The sequence below is a fragment of the Oncorhynchus clarkii genome, chromosome 6 (assembly GCF_045791955.1).
Source record: "Oncorhynchus clarkii lewisi isolate Uvic-CL-2024 chromosome 6, UVic_Ocla_1.0, whole genome shotgun sequence".
NCBI classification, from domain to species: Eukaryota; Metazoa; Chordata; class Actinopteri; order Salmoniformes; family Salmonidae; genus Oncorhynchus; species Oncorhynchus clarkii.
Genome location: NC_092152.1, coordinates 40232592 through 40252299, shown reverse-complemented (window position 1 = coordinate 40252299; position 19708 = coordinate 40232592). Strand labels below are relative to the sequence as shown.

The 19708-nt window shown below is 40.8% G+C and overlaps 2 protein-coding genes across 2 annotated transcripts in view; both read left to right on the top strand.

Annotated features, from left to right (window-relative positions):
- Positions 1 to 4964: 4964 nt before the first annotated feature.
- LOC139411141 (U6 snRNA-associated Sm-like protein LSm1) lies at positions 4965 to 8031 on the top strand. Its single transcript, XM_071157017.1, has 4 exons — positions 4965 to 5250; positions 5488 to 5556; positions 5801 to 5916; positions 6252 to 8031. Exons 1-4 carry the CDS (start codon positions 5205 to 5207, stop codon positions 6420 to 6422), a joined length of 402 nt encoding a protein of 133 aa, XP_071013118.1. The 5' UTR covers positions 4965 to 5204; the 3' UTR covers positions 6423 to 8031.
- Positions 8032 to 12347: 4316 nt separating this feature from the next.
- Positions 12348 to 19708, top strand: part of LOC139411140 (G protein-coupled receptor kinase 5-like) — a 66948-nt gene continuing 59587 nt past the window's right edge. Inside the window, exon 1 of the mRNA XM_071157016.1 lies at positions 12348 to 12825. Within this exon, the coding sequence (XP_071013117.1) occupies positions 12774 to 12825 (52 nt within the window). The 5' untranslated portion in view covers positions 12348 to 12773. The remainder of the gene's footprint in view (positions 12826 to 19708) is intronic.

The following is a 19708-nucleotide window of genomic DNA, read 5'->3' as shown; positions in this document are numbered from 1 at the left end:
GGGACACACAAGGCTAAGTAGCACATTGAAAGTAGTGGGGAACATCCGACTTCACTGTCTCTGGTGTACACTCCAGTCCAGTTGCTGGCGATGATGCACCTTAAAGTTGGTTCAAAATTCAAAAGGCACTCGAAAATCTGAGCAATCTCTTTGCAGGTGCATAGCAACCGTTGAACAAAACGAAGGAAAAAGGAAACCGCACACTGCTATTGGTAGTATCACTGATATTTAATAAACTTAAGTATCGGCATCACGGCCCTCGTCAGAGCTTTTGTGATTAAAAAAAAAAAATTGCACCGTTATGTAGACCTAGCCCCACCCACATCCGTTCCACGCATGGAAAGGGGTTGGAGGCAAAGGAAAAACAAATAAGTGCTACCTGATATAACATGCATCTCACAAACACTACAAGAGTGTATAAATAAGACGCTTTAAACAATTCCATAAAACCACAATGAGGACACAGCAAGTTATCATTAATCATTGGGTACATCTTACAAAAAACAGAGTAATCTTAAATAGGTACATAATTCACGTTCAAATTCACAACATAACATACATAGACATTTCATCATTAAGTCCTTTAGGAAATAATGTCTGGAGGGTGAAAATCCAAAAACATTCTCTTTTGCTCAGAGTATTATTAATATCACCTCCCCTGTCTGATATCTTAACTTTCTCTATGCCACAAAATCTAAAGGTAGAAATGTCATGCTTTAGGTCATAAGCTTATTAAATATCAGTGATACTACAAAGAGCAGTGTGCGGTTTCCTTTTTCCTTCACCTTAAAGTTGGTTGCCAACTGCCATATAAAATCCACAGAAGAAGAATAACATTGCCTACAAGTGTGATCTGGGATTTCTGTTGGAGAAGCAGTTTTCGCGTATCTTCATACTGTACCGTCTTTGGTTAATACAGCAAGTAGCTTTTCATGATCAGTAAACACAAACACTACATAAAGAGAGACCCAATGCAGCAACACATGACAATACAGCATGGTAGCAACACAACATGACAACAACACTACATGGTAGCAGCACAAAACATGGTACAAACATTATTGGGCACAGACAACAGCACAAAGGGCAAGAAGGTAGAGACAACAATACATCACGCAAAGCAGCCACAACCGTCAGTAAGAGTGTCCATGATTGAGTCTTTGAATGAAGAGATTGAGATAAAACTGTCCAGTTTGAGTGTTTGTTGCAGCTCGTTCCAGTCGCTAGCTGCAGCGAACTGAAAAGAGGAGTGACCCAGGGATATGTGTGCTTTGGGGACCTTTAACAGAATGTGACTGGCAGAACGGGTGGTGTATGTGGAGGATGATGGCTACATTACACAACATGTTGGAAATCAGGAATTCAACAATGAGTGGTTTGGAAGGAATCAGTGGCTAACTGCAAGCATTACAAAGCAATCATTAGCCTGCTATTCAGTGGAGCGGCTGTGTGGTCCCAAATCTAAGGTTAAGGGTCTCTTTTCCTTGTTTAAAATTATAAACATTCAACATTGGCCATGCTGTCAATTAAGCATGATTTGTGTCGCGTTCAAAACAACTTAACTGCAAAATCTGACTTTAGTTTGTTCAAGACAACTGAGAACTATGGAAAAACGAGCTACAACTGGGAAAATACGTTTTGAACTTTCATCCAACTCGGAATTGGAACTCGGGTCTCTTTCTAGAGCTACGACCTGAAGGTCACTGACGTCATCACTGATTCAACCTTTTTTCCCCCGAGTTCCCAGTTGTCAGCACCATAAGTCCAGAGAATGACAGACTTTGATGACAAAATTTGCCCATGAAGGACCGCCGCGCCACTTTCCTGTTCAAGTAAGCACAGCACAAAAGGTGAGTCCAAAAATGTCTTGTATGCTGCTGCATAAATGTTGGGTAGTAAGCTGTTAGTAGCCCATGTGCATCACCCTAATAATTTGGTCTATTTTCACCTATTAATTTTGCTTACTGTTCTGACTTGGTGGTGCACATGTAGCCTATAACCTGAGAAATGTTATCATAGAATATTGTAAGAGTTTTCATTGTCTGCATAGATGCCCCCTTTATTTATCCTATGGTGCTGACTTGGTGTACAAGAAGAACGCTGTGAGAACGGCCCATGTTCTGAATTCTGTCGCTGTACATTTCAAAAGTGCTGAACAAATAGTTATGTTGACTACGTCCGTCCTAGCTCGCTCATTAATGTCTTTATCGAAATTACAGATTGACGCTTATCCACTTGTCATCCACTTATGTCATAGTTTGTACATCTCAATTGTCAGTCGAAACAACATTTGTTTAAGCAAGTCAGCCATATCAGCTATGTTTTTTGAAAGGCAGTAAATGAGGCTGAATGCACTGTTTTGCTGATAGCCAGGTGTAGCACTGGTATAAAGTGTTTAACAAATTAAAATATATTTTGTTATATTTGAGATTCTTCAAAGTAGCCACCCTTTGCCTTGATGACGGCTTTGCACACTCTTGGTATTCTCTCATCCAGCTTCATGAGGTAGTCATCTGGAATGCATTTTAATTAATAGGTGTGCCTTGTTCAAAGTTCATTTGTGGAATTTCTTTCCTTAATGCGTTTGAGCCAATGCCAAGAACAGCTCATGTAAGCAAAGAGAAAAGGTAGTCCATTATTGCTTTAAGACATGAAGGTCAGTCAATCTGGAAAGTTTCAAAAACGTTTAAAGTTTCTTCAAGTGCAGTCTCAAAAACCATCAAGCGCTATGATGAAACTGGCTCTCATGAGGACCACCACAGGAAAGGAAGACCAAAGGAAGACCCAGAGTTACCACTGCTAAAGAGGATATGTTCCGTGAAGCATGGAGGAGGTGCGGGGGTGCTTTGCTTGGACACTGTCTGTGACTAATTTAGAATTCAAGGCACAGTTAACCAGCATGGCAGCATTATGCAGCGATACGCCATCCCATCTGGTTTGTGCTTAGTGGGACTATCATTTGTTTTTCAACAGGACAATGACCCAACACACCTCCAGGCTGTGTAAGGGTTATTTGACCAAGGAGAGTGATGGAGTGCTGCATCAGATGACCTGGCCTCCACAATCACCCAACCTCAATGCAATTGAGATGGTTTGGGATGAGTTGCACCACAGAGTGAGGGAAAAGCAGTCAACAAGTGCTCAGCATATCTGGGAACTCCTTCAAGACAGTTGGAAAAGCATTCCAGGTGAAGCTGGTTGAGAGTGCCAAGAGTATGCAAAGCTGTCATCAAGGCAAAGGGTGGCTACTTTGAAGTATGTAAAATATATTAACACTTTTTTCCCATATGTGTTATGTTATAGTTTTGATGTCTTCACTATTATTCTACAATGTAAAAATAGTACAAATAAAGAAAAACCCTTGAATGAGTAGGTGTGTCCAAACTTTTGACTGGTACTGTATGTGTGTGATGGAATGTATAGACATTATGGGTAGTATGTGGACAGAATACATAGTACGTCTGAAGAATACATGTATAGAATTGTACATGTACAGCAATAGTTGAATAGAATGTACTTGACTAGAATACAGCATATACATATTAAATGAGTAACGCTGTATGTAAAAATTATTAACGTGACCAGTGTTACAGATCTATGTACATAGGGCAGCATCCTCTAAGGTTCAGGGATGAGTAATCAGGTGGTAGCCGGCTAGTGACAGTGACAGTTTTTTTCCACCGACACCACACATTGCTTTGTCCCATGTCTTCCTGCACACTTCTCACATCTTGGAATCTCCCTCCTACACTCTACTGCAACATGACCATGAGCTTAGCATCAGAAACACTGTTGTGGGTTTGACACAAAAGCTCTCACTGAATAATTGACACATCCTATCATTACTTTATCAGGTAAAGACTCTGATTCAAAAGGACAGACGATGTCTTTTCAGTTTTACCACGCTCGCCACCGGGTCTGCATTTCACCAAGCGGCGGGCGTCATAGATACAGGAAATGTGTCTTAAAAATTAAAGGCCTGCTTATTTAAAGGAATTACATTATTAGAAACATGCAATGTCCTAAATCTAAATCCTTAGTTCCAAACTGCCTCTGGAAGCAACATCTGCACAAGAACTGTTAGTCGGGAGCGTCATGAAATTGGTTTCAATAGCCCAGCAGCCGCACATAAGCATAAGATCACCATGCACAATGCCAAGCGTCGGCTGGAGTGGTGTAAAGCTCGTCGTCATTGGACTCTGGAGCAGTGGAAACTCGTTCTCTCGAGTGAGGAATCATGCTTCACCATCTGGCAGTCCGACGAATGAATCTGGGTTTGGCAGATGCCAGGAGAATGCTACCTGCCCCAATGCATAATGTCAACTGTAAAGTTTGGTGGAGGAGGAATAATGGTCTGGGGCTGTTTTACATGGTTCGGGTTAGGCCCCTTAGTTCCTGTGAAGGGAAGTCTTAATGCTACAGCATACAATGACATTCTAGACGATTCTGTGCTTCCAACTTTGTGGCAACAGTTTGGGGAAGGCCCTTTCCTGTTTCAGCATGACAATGCCCCTGTGCACAAAGCAAGGTCCGTACAGAAATGGTTTGTCGAGATTGGTGTGGATGAATTTGACTGGCCTGCCCAGAGCCCTGACCTCAACCCCATCAAACTCCTTTGGGATGAATTGGAACGCTGACTGCGAGCCAGGCCTAATCGCCCAACATCAGTGTCCGACCTCACTAATGCTCTTGTGGCTGAATGGAAGCAAGTCTCCGCAGCAATGTTCCAACATCTAGTGGAAAGCCTTCCCAAAAGAGTGGAGACTATTATAGCAGTAAACCAACTCCGTATTAATGCCCATGATTTTGGAATTAGATGTTCGATGAGCAGATGTCCACATACTTTTCATGTAGTGTATCTATATTAGATCATCAGAATAAATATAATAAAACAATTCCAATGTTCCTTGCCATTGGTGCTTAAAGGGTTTAATATTTGACAGGAAGTCTTTCCCCGAGTGTGCATTACTGCAAGTGTGCTTCCTGTAGAGAGAATACAGGCTGTTGGAACCTTTCTACTACTAAGTTGGGGACTTTTGTTATGAAAATATCGGAAATTCCGTGACCCGGAAGTGCTTTTTTTGTGTTGCTGAAGAGATGCTTATTAAGACTCTGATCTTATTTTGAACGATTCATGGCTTAATACATTTTATACACAGCGATTAGCTACAATTTAACCGCAGAGATAGCTACACACGATCACAATGAACTACATGCCAGGGACCGCGAGTCTCATTGATGACATAGACAGTAAGTAGGGATAGCGAATGTTAGGCTGAGTGACGGCAGCAGTGTGAGCAAGTCCGCACTGTTTCCAACCTTCGGAAAACAGTGATGATGATCATGATTATTAGATACAGTTACAGTTATATTGTAAACCCCTTCTTGTAACTATGTATTCTCCAAACTCAGTGTTGGGAACAACGATTGGATACTTTGTATCCGCTTGCTGTCGTTCTACTATAAACAGTAATTTTTCTCTTGCAGAAAAGCATCTTGTACTTCTTCGCGATGGAAGAACGCTAATTGGGTTTCTTAGAAGCATCGACCAGTTTGGTATGGCAAATAAACCACCTAACAAATCCTATAGTAGTTTAAACACACTAGTTGAGTTGGCATACTAAGTTAGCTCTAGTTTAGATCCCCTATGGATATCTTCCATACATTGAGATGGAATTGAGTTTACTAAAATACCTACTACGTAAGCCTTGAAATAATGTGACGTATTCACAAGTAGCTACATTCAGGCAATCAAAGGGAAAATTATATCAACTGCACTATCTCTTAACCTCTCTTTCAGCCAACCTAGTTTTCCATCAAACAGTGGAGCGCATCCATGTGGGCAAGAAGTTTGGGGACATCCCCAGAGGAATCTTCATTGTGAGAGGAGAGAACGTTGTATTGCTTGGTGAAATAGTAAGTATTCATCCATGCCACCCTCTTGTTCTTTATCAATGATTATTTAGCCTTCCTCGTACAGTATGCCTACACATAGAAATGTGTTTGTGTTAAAGTAGCCTGTTGATTAGGCCAGTTAATTGAGTGTAGAGCAGTTTTCCAATATGCTCACATGATTCATTTTGCCTTAAACTTTAGTTGTCACCTCAGTTGCGTGGTTCACACACTGATCACACAGTTGATGATAATCAGTTGCTGGGGTTTACATGTGTGTGCCACTGCGATTGTTCTCCAGCAGGACATGTGTAACATGTAGGTTTACAGTAAGTTTAATATGGTGTTTCCCTCTTTAGGACATGGATAAGCCGTGTGACACAGTCTTGCAGCAGGTTTCTATAGAGGAGATCCTAGAGGAGCAGCGATTGCAACAGCAAGCCAAGCAGGAGACAGAGAAAGCCAAGGTGACCGCACTGAAGGACAGAGGCCTATCCATCCCCAAGGCAGATAATCTTGATGAATACTGAAGGCACTTCTGTTCTATTTTCCTCTGTTATACTAGACTTCCCAGTTCTATCTTGAATACAGGATTATTTTGGCGATGGGGAGAATAATGTGTGGTTTATAGAGGAAGCAGCATCACACTAAATACTGTACGGATTTCATTTTGATAATGGCTCATTGGTGTAAAAGCAAGCAATGATTTAAGTGATGCATTTCTGTTAGATTTGATGACTGGCGTAATGCAGGAATTGAGGGTAGACCACACAAACTGAATTGTCTGGAAGACTAAATTTCATGCGATAAATCAATTAAATATGATTTTCATACCACAAAACGAATAACTTGTCAATAGCACATAATGATGGGTTCTCTATGTTTGTGTAAACAGACTTAAACTGTAATGGTAAGATTTGTTTTCCAAGTGTTTATTTTAATACGGAGGTCCACTTTGTAGAAATTGTAACAGGACTCTTTACTTGCGTATGACAATGGAACACTGTTCTACTTCATCAAGTAATACAGTTTGGGTTCATTCCTCCAGGCAACCGTTTTAACACAGATTCTCTGGGCGATGTTTACTGTGGCACAGGTTGCCACAGAGCTACGACACTTCCTCACCAGTTGCGTTTCAATTAGCTCAGGAAGTGTTATGGTTCAGGTGCAAGCTGTGCCACAGTAAACCTCTTCAGCTGAGTCTGTGGTAAAACAGTGTACATACAGTAAGGGTAGTTTTTGTACTTGGAGTTGATATGAAAGTATACTGTTTAAGGTTCCCACAATCAAGGATCAATTGACATTGTGTGGGACGTTAGTGTGGGTCAAACAAAAACACCCTAATTGGTTGACAATGGAGCCACCCACAATGCAGGCCGTGGCTACAGGGTACAGTTGGTGTCTAAAGGGTATGGGAATACTGAGACTTGAACATGGATGCAATCATATGACATACATCATTGTCCATTTTTGTCTGTCAAAAATACAACTCATCTCCACTTTTTTCAGATGTGTTCAGTCTAGTTGCATACTTAAAAAGTTTGACAATTTGTGAATTTTTGGTCAGGAACTCTGTGTCATTTATCCGGTAACAGAAGACTCCTATTTGAAAAAGAATTGCGTCCATATGGAATTTTCATACACAAAATTGTAATGTGGCCATGGCCTAATGCAACACACATTGAAAGTTGGTGATCAACGATGGCCACCGACTGCAGAAATCTGATCTGCTCGAGCACGCCCAGTAGTTGAGTTCCTTTCAACTTTCAAGCATGTGGCACATTGACTGAATTTGGATCATATTTGGATCCCTTGTCTTCTTTCTGTGTTATTAGGCCTACTGATGTTTTAGTTTTTTTTATACCATACTGCTCAATAGTTTATCCTGTTATGAATAGAAGGGGAAAAGGGAGTGGAGGTAATAAAAACACTCCCCCTAGTGTCCCAGGTGATGGTACCACATTCCCCAAATAACTAATAACTACACTGAACAAAAATATAAACACATGTAAAGTGTATTTCTTTGAATTGTTCACAAATTTGTTTACATCCCTGTTTGTGAGCATTTCTCCTTTGCCAAGATGGCAAAGTGTTGGTCCCATGTTTCATGAGCTGAAATAAAAGATCCAAGAAATTGTCCATATGCACAAAAAGCGTATTTCTTTGAATTGTTGTGCACAAATTGGTTTACATCACTGTTTGTGGGCATTTCTCCTTTGCCAAGATAATCCATCCACCTGACAGGTGTGTCGTATTAAGAAGCTGATTAAACAACATGCTCATTACACAGATGCACCTTGTTCTGTAAACAATAAAAGGCCATTCTAAAATGTGCAGTTTTGTCACAACATATTGCCACAGATGTCTCAAGTTTTGAGGGAGTGTGCAATTGGCATATTGACTACAGGAATTTACACTAGAGCTGTTGCCAAATAATTGAATGTCCATTTCACTACCATAAGCCACCAACAACGTTGTTTTTGAGAATTTGGCAGTACGTCCAACCAGCGTCACAACCGCAGACCACGTGTAACCATGCCTGCCCAGGACCTTCACATCCAGCTTCTTCACCTGCAGGATCGTCTGAGACCAGCCACCGGGTCAGCTGATGAAACTGTAGGTTTGCACAACCCAAGAATTTATGCACAAACTGTCAGAAACCGTCTCAGGGAAGCTCATCTGCGTGCTTGTCGTCCTCACAAGGGTCTTGACCTGACTGCAGTTTGGCTTCGTAACTGACTTCAGTGGGCAAATTCTCAACTTGGATGGCCACTGGCACGCTGGAGAAGTGTGCTCTGCATGGATGAATCCGGTTTTCACTGTACTGGGCAGATGGCAGACATCATGTATAGTGTCGTGTGGGAGAGCGATTTGTGATGTGACGTTGTGAACAGACTGCCCCATGGTGGGGTTATGGTATGGGCTGGCACAAGCTACGGACAACGAACACAATTGCATTTTATCGATGGCAATTTGAATGCACAGCGATACCGTGACGAGATCCTGAGGCCCATTGTAGTGCCTTTCATCCGCCGCCATCACCTCATGTTTCAGCATGATAATGCATGGACCTTTGTCTCAAAGATCTTTACACAATTCCCGGAAGCTGAAAATGTTCCAGTTCTTCAGTCATCTGCATACTCACCAGAAATCAAATCACATTTTATTTGTCACATGCGCCTAATACAAGAGTTGTAGACTTTACCGTAAAATGCTTACTTAAAAGCCATTAACCAACAATGCAGTTCAAGAAATGGAGTTAAGAAAATATTTACTAAATAAAATAAAGTAACACGAGAAATGTACTTAACAAAAACGAGGCTATACACAGGGGGTACCGGTACAGAGTCACTGTGCATGGGTACAGGTTAATTGAGGTAATTTGTAAAGTGACCATGCATAGATAATAAACAGTGAGTAGCAGCAGTGTAAAAACAAAGATGTGTGAGGGGGGGGGGGGGGGGTCAATGTAAATAATACGGGTGACCATTTGATTAATTGTTCAGCAGTCTTATGGCTTGGGGGTAGAAGCTGTTAAGGAGCCTTTTGTCCTATACTTGGCGCTCCGGTACCGCTTGTAGTGCTGTAGCAAAGAGAACAGTCTATGACTTGGGTGATTGGAGTCTTTGAGATTTTTTTAGGCCTTCCTCTGACACCACCTAGTATATGTCCTGAATGTCAGGAAGCTTGGCCCCAGTGATGTACTGGGGGCACTACCCTCTGTAGCGCCTTACATACCAGATGGTGATGCAACCGGTCAGGATGCTCTCGATGGTGCAGCAGTAGAACTTTTTGAGGATCCATGCCAAATATTCATTTTCCCTCATTTTCCTATAGTCCATGATCAGCTCCTTTGTCTTGCTCACTTTGAGGGAGAGTTTTTTGTCCTGGCACCACACTGCCAGGTCTTTGACCTCCTCCCTATAGGCTGTCTCATTGTTGTTGGTGATAAGACCTACCACTGTTGTGTTGTCAGCAAACTTAATGATGGTGTTGGAGTTGTGCTTGGCCTTGCACTCGTGGGTGAACAGGGAGTACAGGAGGGGACTAAGCACGCACCTACCCTTACCCGCCTACCCTTACCACCTGGGGGTGGCCTGTCAGGAAGTCCAGGATCCAGTTGCAGAGGGAAGTGTTTAGTCCCAGGGTCCTTAGCTTAGTGATGAGCTTTGAGGGCACTATGGTGTTGAACGCTGAGCTGTAGTCAATGAACAACATTCTCACACAGGTGTTCCTTTTGTCCAGGTGGGAAAGGGCAGTGTGGAGTGCGATTGAGATTGCATCATCCGTGGATCTGTTGGGGCGGTATGCAAAATGGAGTGGATCTAGGGTTTCCGGCATGATAGTGTTGATGTGAGCCATGACCAGCCTTTCAAAGCACTTCAATGTCACTAATTGAGCATGTTTGGGATGCTCTGGATTGACGTGTACAACAGCGTGTTCCAGTTCCCTCCAATATCCAGCAACTTCGTACAACCATTGAAGAGGAGTGGGACAACATTCCACAGGCCACAATAAACAGCCTGATCAACTCTATGTTGCGCTGCATGAGGCAAATGGTGGTCACACCAGATACTGTTTTTCTGATCTATGCATATCGGTATTCCCAGCAGTGGTGGTAAAAGTACTCAATCGTCATAAGATACCTTAATAGACAACAACTCAAGTAAAAGTGAAAGTCACCAAATAAAATACTACTTGAGTAAAAGTCTAAAAGTATTTGGTTTTAAATATACTTAAGTATCAAAAGTAAATGGAATTGCTAAAATGTACTTAAGTATCAAAAGTAAAAGTGTAAATAATTTCAAGTTCCTTATATTAATCAAATCAGACCAATTTAATTGTATTTTTATTGACGTATAGCCAGGGGCACACTCCAACACTCAGACATAATTTGCAAACAAAGCATGTGTGTTTAGTGAGTCCGTCAGATCAGAGGCCGTAGGGATGACCAGGGATGTTCTCTTGATAAGTGTGTGAATTGGACCATTTTTCTGTCAAAATGTAATGAGTACTTTTGGGTGTCAGGGAAAATGTATGGAGTAAAAAGTACATTATTTTCTTTAGGAATTTAATGAAGTAAAAGTTAGAAAATATATAAATAGTAATGTACAGATACCCCCAAAAAACGACTTAAGTAGTACTTTAAAGTATTTTTACACCACTGATTCCCAGTCATGTGAAATCCATAGATTAGGGCCTACTTAATGTATTTCAATTGACTGATTTCCTTATATTAACTGTAACTCAGTAAAATCTTTGAAATTGTTGCATGTTGCATTTATATTTTTGTTCAGTGTATATAAACCTATTGTAGACAGGCAGAAGCATCACCAGTGGTATAAATATTGGTATATAAATATATATATAATATATATAAATACTGGTAGGTCTATGAGATCTTGAGATCATACGATTTTGTATTTCACCAGTTTTTCATAATTATGTCAATCAAATAGAACTAGGTTAGGTTATCCAAACCATGTCATATGAAAAACAGCATTTGACAGCCAGACACGGATACGCTATGGTCGTCACTAGCGTCTATACCAGAGAGGAAGAGGCGAAGAGAGGGAAAACTGGGCCCAAAATCTGTCTTCTCCAGCAGGTGACGTTTTTTTCCCTTCACTAATCAAGCGATTAGTTTTTGTATGGAGGTCAATGAGAGAGTATTGAATTTGGTGAACAAAAAAATGGAATTGCTTATTTGCTACGTGTGGCTTATTTGGTCGAATATAAGTTTCGTTATGCTTAGGTTGTTATGAGTGTCCTGATATACGTAGAACATGTGACTTCCGGGCAACTTTGAGAAAAAAGACAACTTTATATTGGAGTTGTGCCTGTTGTTCACCCGATATCTGCCCTCTCATTGGCTAGAATGGTCCCATCTGATCTTGACTCCTCCCAACTGACTTCCATTTTTGAAAAAAAAAATGTCCAATGTTTGAGCGGCCACTTGAGTATCTGGTCAATCAATATAAAGGATAATGCTTGTCTTTAACCACAAGTAATAAACCCTGCGCACTTCTTAAATGTATCTTCTTAAAATTGCAAACCTTATGCTTAACCTTAAATGAAGACAAAAAAGCCCATTTTTGTTGCAAATTTGACTTTTGTGCCAGTGGAATCTGACTTTGTGGATATAGAAGTTAGTGGAAACCAATACTCTATTCGGGCCAATTCCGAATGGATGTGTGTGCAACGGGCGGTGGAATGGAATATTGGAACCAATATGGTGGTTGAAGATTAGCGAACCCCTACTACAAATCACTCAATTTATATAGGCTGTGCGTTTAGCCCCCTGCAAGCTATCCAAATGTAACAGGAAAAATATAGACCAGACACACGCGGTAAACTGCTTGTAGCTTCGCCAAACGTGGGGGATATTGTTGGCCAAACCAAAATAAAAAAACAAGCCCATTTTTTTATTAAGCCTTTGCACCGAGAGGGGGAGCACCTTGATGTTCTAGTACACTTCACCAACTCCCCCCAGTGCTACTGTGCTGTGCTTCAGCCGCTGTTAGGAATGCGTTACTAAATGATGTAGGTCTTGCCGTGGTCTCGGGCTGTATTGATGGCTCAACCGTGATCTATCCTTTGATGGGATTCCGCGCCAAATTACGCACGAAACACAACGGTTTTCGGAATTGGAATGGAAATGCCCTCCCAACGCTGCATTCGGAGCCGACGATATGAACCATGCCTAGTTAATTTTACAAGGATTTCTCCTTTATCCAGTGTGTAGACCGTGAACGAGTTTGAAATGTATACATTTTATTCGGATTTGGAATAAAACGAAAAGCAATTCATCCGTGAAGAGCGAGGTGTTGCTGTCGATTTCTTTTTTTTTAATCTATTCAGCAAATATCAAAGAATTTTAGATGGAACTGGAGAATATTGTGGCCAATACGGTACTGCTAAAAGCAAGAGAAGGTAGGTCTTCAAACAGCCTAATACAATTACTGGACAATTTTTACGCATAGAAGTGGTTTCGAATTCCATGTGGCGAATGCTACAGTGATGTAATCTACTTTGGCTGAGAACATGATATTTATACAGATGCTATGCTCTTCAATCGAGCCTATAACATACATCATCACCATCACCATCAATATCAAACAACATGTTTTATTGGTTAATTCTAGGCTTTTAAACCGTATATTATTTCTCCTTATCTCCATTGATTTCCATAGCCTATTTCCAGGCCTAATATCAGTTTGACAGCTCTTACGTTACGGTGTGGGCAAAGGTCTCTAAATGCAACAAAACATCTAAATCAAATTGTTGACTGCGTGATTTATGATTAGACTATTGAGCAGCGATGAAACTGTAACAATTCAGCATTGCTAGAACTGGGGTCAAACTCTGATCTGATGATCATTTGCTTCAGTTGGCACATTTATGATGAAGAAATGACGTGATCTGAATCTAAGTTGCCATGGTGGTCTCCGTACAGCGAAATGCAGCCTGTTCCAATTCGCGACCCCAAACAACCCTGCGATTGGACACTTAGGTTCTGTCAATTTCATATTTACCGACTGTTTGCATCTGTGTTCAGCAGGTGGACAGTTTTAGAGTCGGGCTGCTTTGTTGTTGACATTCTTTGATCAAACACATACGCGTATACCTTCACTTTAGACTCGACCACTGATCGAACTGCTGAAATTCATGACACTGCCTTAGGTTACTAATGAGAATGTTTTGGCTCTTATCTCGTGTTAATGCTGCAAGCTTCCGTCTATCTGAATAAATATTACAGAAACTGACAAGGCTGTGTTGCTCTTACTCAGAGAAACACACCCACACACTGTTGTGCATTGGGTCACAGACAGAGACTGATGTTTGCAGTCAGTGTACCACTTCTGTACAAGGGTCCTTTGTTGTTTTGAAATGCTGGTTGAAACCATCTTATTACAGTGTAAAGAAACACCAGATCACAGATGATTCCAAAGAAAATCAGAGCATCAATCATAATCTCTATAGCACAGGTCAAGTATTTGGCAACCAGTCCTCAGGTGATCCAAGAAGATTAAAACCCAGTGGGGAACCGAGAGGCCTAAGGATGTGTGTGTGTGTGTGTATATATATATATATATATATATATATATATATATATATATATATACTTCAAGGTAGCCACCATTTGCCTTGATGACAGCTTTGCACACTCTTGGCAGTCTCTCAACCAGCTTCACTAGGTAGTCACCTGGAATGCATTTCAATTAACAGGTGTGCCTTGTTAAATGTTCATTTGTTGAAATTCTTTCCTTCTTAATGCGTTTGAGCCAATCAGTTGTGTTGTGACAAGGTAGGGGTGGTATAGATAAGATAGCCCTATTTGGTGAAAGACCAAGTCCATATTATGGCAAGAACAGCTCAAATAAGCAAAGAGAAATTATAGTCCATCATTACTTTAAGACATGAAGGTAGGCAATGAGGAACCATTTCAAGAACTTTGAAAGTTTCTTCAAGTGCAGTCACAAAAACCATCAAGCGCTATGTTGAAATTGGCTCTCATGAGGACCGCCACAGGAACGGAAGACCCAGAGATACCTCTGCCGCAGAGGATAAATTCAGTAGAGTTACCAGAGTAGGTGAACGGATAATCTCCACATGTGTGGTTCCCACCGTGAAACATGGAGGAAGAGGTGTGAGGATGTTGGGGTGGTTTGCTGGTGACACTGTCAGTGATTCATTTAGAATTCAATTCATTAATTCAATTCATTTAGAAGGAATACGTAACCAGCAGGGCTACCACAGCATTCTGCAGTGATACGCCATACAATCTGGTTTGCGCTTATTTGGTACTGTATATATATATATATATATATATTTTTTTTTAAATTTATATTTTTAAATGTATATTTAATCTTTACAATAATTGTACTAATCTTCTGATTTAATCTCTTCAGTTTGTATTGGAAAGAGAAGGGTTAATACTAAAACGAAAAAAATATATAATCAGGATTCTCTTTGGAGGTCTCTAGGTAGAAAAATCTAGCTAGCTCAGCCAGCCATTGGCTAGGTTTTCAGAAGCTGGACAGAAGGTCTCTGCCATTCAACTGTATTGGAGCAGAATTTGGAGTGACAGTGGAATGACCCAATCACATTTTGACATACAATGGCAAAAAAAACAGAAAAGTAATGTGTCTAGGCCAGAGCTCTCCAACCCTGTTCCTGGAGAGCTACCTTCCTGTAGGTTTACACTCCAACGGCAGTTGTAATTTACCCGATTCAGTTTATCAACCAGCAAATTATTCGAATAAAATACGCTAGATTAGAGTTGGAGTGAAAACCTACAAGACGGTAGCTCTCCAGGAACAGGGTTGGAGAGACACGTAACGACAGAGCACAAGATAAAATAATCAGTGGAGGAAGCAGTAGTTTTCCCACGCTAACGCTAGTATCGTTAGCTAGCTTGTGTTGTAGTAGTGTGATAATGAAAATGCTAGCTTGTGTTGTAGTACTGTGACAATGGCGATGGCTGCAGCAGCAGCTGTTATCATCTTCAGGGTGGATGTTGTAGATCATTTGTTAGCTACATCCTTTTCAAGATTAACTTTCAACCTTTGTTTACAAATTATCATCTGGTGAGTGGAACATTTTTATTTTTTTTATGCAGCTCACTTGCTGTTAGGTATCCCTTTGAAAATAATGACTGTGAAACATTGTTCCATTTAAACTTTAGATCACTGCTTAGTGTGACGGAAATATATTTGCAATGGGAAGTAAAAGCTGGTTTGTTCATTTCATTTTTTAAATGGTTGTGCTTTTGTATTGTTATGATTTCATGGTGCCTACTGGTGTGAATGGGCTGCTTATTCTTTATAATTATTTCATGCTCTGTGTGACTGTTACCTGTCTATCAGCCGTGTCTATGTGTTTTACCAAAACTGTCTCTCCTTCAGCGCCATGGAGTGCACAGGTATTACGGTCACTGTCCTTTCAGCAACATAAACCTGTCACCTTCGATGTGACACTTGTTGCTGTCACCAGTAGCGATTTTAGCATGTACATCTTGGTGGGGCAAAAAAACAACAAGTTGGATGCATGCCAGCAAAGCCACAACACTAAACAATACATTAATTGCAATATAATGGTGACAAACGGTGCCCACAAACTGTTAGGGCCTTCATAAAGCTGTACCAACAGCAGTCCCAACATCTTACCACTGCTACACCTGGCTATCAGTGGAGCCTTGTCTGGTACCGAAACAGTTCATTCAGCCTCATTTACTGCTTTTAAAAAAAAAACAGCTGATATGGCTGACTTGATTAAACAAATGTGGTTTCTAATGACAGTTGAGATGTACAAACTATGGCATAAGGGCGGATAAGTGGCAATCGATAATTTAGATTAAGACATTTATGAGCGAGCTAGGACGGACGTTAATCAGTATAACTATTTGTTTAGCATTTTTTAAATGTACAGTGACAGAATTCAGAACATGGGCCGTTCTTACAGTGTTCTTCCTTGTACACCAAGTCAGAACCTTAGGATAAATAAAGGGGGCATATAAGCAGAAAATGAAAGATCTTACAATATTCAATGATTACAATTCTCTAAAACAGATTATAGGCTACAGTAGAACAATACGTGAAATTAATAGACCAAATGAATTAGGGTGAGGCACATGGGCTACTAACATCTTACTATAGAACATACACCTAGTATTACTTCCTTAGCTGCAGTATACATATCTCCCTGGCATTATTACGTCATTTATGCAGCAGCATACAATAACGTTACATTTTTGGACTCACCTTTTTGTGCTGTGTTCACTTGAACAGGAAGGTGGCGTGGCGGTCCTTTTGTGGGCAAATTTTGTCATCAAAGTCTGTCATTCTCTGGATTTATGGTGCTTTCAAAACAACTGAATTTACAATTCCAAATTGGATGACTGTTCAAAATGTATTTTCCCAGTCAGAGCTTGTTTATTCCAAACTTCCAAGTTAACTTGATTTGACTTCAGAGTTCAAGATTTCACAGTTCCGAGTTAACAGTTGTTTTGAGCGTGGTACAAATCATGCTTCATTGACATCATGGCCAATGTTGAATGTTTACCATTTCAAACTTGGAAAAGAGCCTCTTAATCCCAGATTTGGGACCACACAGCCACTGTCACTGATTCCTTCCAAACCACTCGTTGAATTTGCGATTTCCAATTTGTTGTGTAATTTGTCCAATGGCCGATGAGCACCGATACATTTGATCTGTAATTTCTCTTCATTATTTCTCTTAATTTGACAAGGATTAAAAAGGATTTGCCAGTAGATTGTCAACTTGATTCATGATGATGACTGCTAGCTAAGATTATGAAAGTATGATTGACATGATCAGTCCGATCAAAGCTACTGTACATATAACGTGATTTGACGTCATTTTATCTGTAGCCAATGACCTTGAGTTTTCTTGGATGGGCACTTCTAATGTAACATCCGAATGGCTAGAATTTTCAAGGTCTGCTCTTACACTTGGCAGTGACGTAAAGTCCCCACGAGTGACAAAACACTGAGCCAATCACAGTGCAACGCTCTTTAAAAAAAAAAAAATATGCTGGCTTGCCCCACTACCACAGAAAGCACTGAGCTAGGTTGAAACACATGCATTTTGGAGCTGCCTTACTCAAGAAAACAAAAAAGAGACCATGTTTGTATGCAGCTTTATTAACTCAATTATATATCTTATTTTTTTACATTGTTTGCAAATTGATATGTGACACATATTAATGCCACAATAACATGCAAAACAGGCAAGCCCCCCCCCCCCCCCACAATTAAAAAAAATATATTTTATTTTTGCTAAAAATGTGGGGCTCAAAACAGGTGTTGAATGACGGGTTGCCACTGGTTGTCACTATTGGTGATGGTGGTGTTATGCTACCATAGGTTGTGTAAACAGTGTGTTTTTTGTTTTGCTGGTTGCATTATTTTATGCTGGGTGTCACGTGTTGTGTCCATGCCGGTTCTATCTCTGTGTGTGTGGCAGCCTGAAGCACGGCCTGTTTGTTTCATAATGTCATTAAAAAGCATCGCTCCTCCTTCACTAGAACTAAAAGGGCCCGACTACAGAATATATAATATCGGACGCATCAAGTGATGCTATGTTTTCTGTTCTTGATTATTTTTTGGGGGGGATACAAAGTATTAGAATATTTTTGGTACCTCTGAATGCCTAGGTCCTATAGTCACGGTTCGCCGCTGTTCAAACCCATGGTATGACAACCCATGACATTCTTGTCGTCCCAGCTGCTCTATACCCGAGCCAGCATACGGGTTTGCAACTTGCACAGTGTAAACCATGGTCTGACACATAGCCGGCAGACGTGATCAACATAGATTTTCCCTGTGAAGAGCTGCGGTATAAGATATTGATGAAGATGGCGCCATAACAACTGATCAACTGTTGAGCTTTCTTTCACGATTCTTTTCTGATTTCAGTGTGTTGTATATTGGATCCATTGAGTGCTTAGTTGTTTAGATTTGGCCTGGTAATGTTAGAGTTACTAGGGGCGTTATCTGACAGAGCACATAGTGTCAAGGGTTGTGTGAATGCCTGTTGGAGTCTGCGGTGTACAGGGACGCTCCTATCTGTGTGTGTACGCACGCTGGTTGAGAGGTCACAGACCAAGGACATAGCGAGAATGGGGAAGGGAGAACCATGTTTATTCCTGTTTATTTATGCAAGTATGTCTCAGCCAGAGCTGAGCGGAGAGACACGCATTCCCTGTCCAAATTCTCCCAGAGTAACAGAGACAACAGGAAGGCCTAGTTTACACTGCGCTTCCAGTGTTTACGCCAGTGTCCTCACACTTCCGAAATCACTGAAATAAAGTGAACCCTAGCCAAGCAGAGAAATAAAAAGCCATCAATATCCCCTTCCTTCTGCAACGCTGACCAGAGAGAAGGAGAGGCCCTCTTCCAGTACTTGGTAAATGCATCTCTCTGTTCTGCCTTCTTCCTTTTGAAGTAAGTAATCATCACTAATCTGACATGACTGGTTTGGTCTAAGTGTAAACTTTAGCCAATTCAGTTATGTTAGGTAAGTGATCACTCCAAAGAAGGATTTGTAAAAGGGGCCAGAGGATGGATTTGAACATATTCGGGCCTGCTGAAGAGGACTTTTGATGATGTCACAGTTGAGATTCCAGTAAGTCTATCTCACCTCCTCTCTCTCAAATACTAAGCAATAACGGAGTAGCGAGTAAGACCTGAGTGTTATTCAGAATCTGGAAAAGGCTAAACACACACACACACATTATTACACTGAGTATACCAATCATTAGGAACATCTTCCTAAAATTGTGTTGCACCCCCCCCGCCCTTTTGCCCTCAGAACAGACTCAATTCGTCTGGGCATGGACTCTACAAGTTGTCAAAAGCATTCCACAGGGAAGCTGGCCCATGTTGACTTCAATGCTTACCATAGTTGTGTCATGTTGGCTGGATGTCCTTTGGGTGGTGGACCATTCTTGATACACATGGGGAAACTGTTGAGAGTGGAAAACAGCAGCATTGCTGTTCTTGACTTAAACCGGTGCACTTACTACCATACGTCGTTCAAAGGCACTTCAATATTTTGTCTTGCCCAGTCACCCTCTGAATGGCACACACGCACAATCCATGTCTTAATTGTCTCAAGGCTTAAAAATCATTTAAATTGACTCCTCCCCTTCATCTAAATAAAGGTTAAATAAAAAAATATAATCTATACTGATGTGTTTTGAGTACTCAGTGTATATCATGAATGTAGCCTACAGTGTTAGCTGAAGTGAAAGGTTGCATGCAGTTTTGATGACAGATTGACTGCGTTGTGG

Coding starts and splice junctions, on each gene's coding strand:
- LOC139411141 (XM_071157017.1), top strand. CDS start 5,205: ATGAACTACATGCCAGGGACCGCGAGTCTCATTGATGACATAGACA. Junction 5,251..5,487: donor TCTCATTGATGACATAGACA/GTAAGTAGGGAT, acceptor TTTCTCTTGCAG/AAAAGCATCTTGTACTTCTT. Junction 5,557..5,800: donor TAGAAGCATCGACCAGTTTG/GTATGGCAAATA, acceptor CCTCTCTTTCAG/CCAACCTAGTTTTCCATCAA.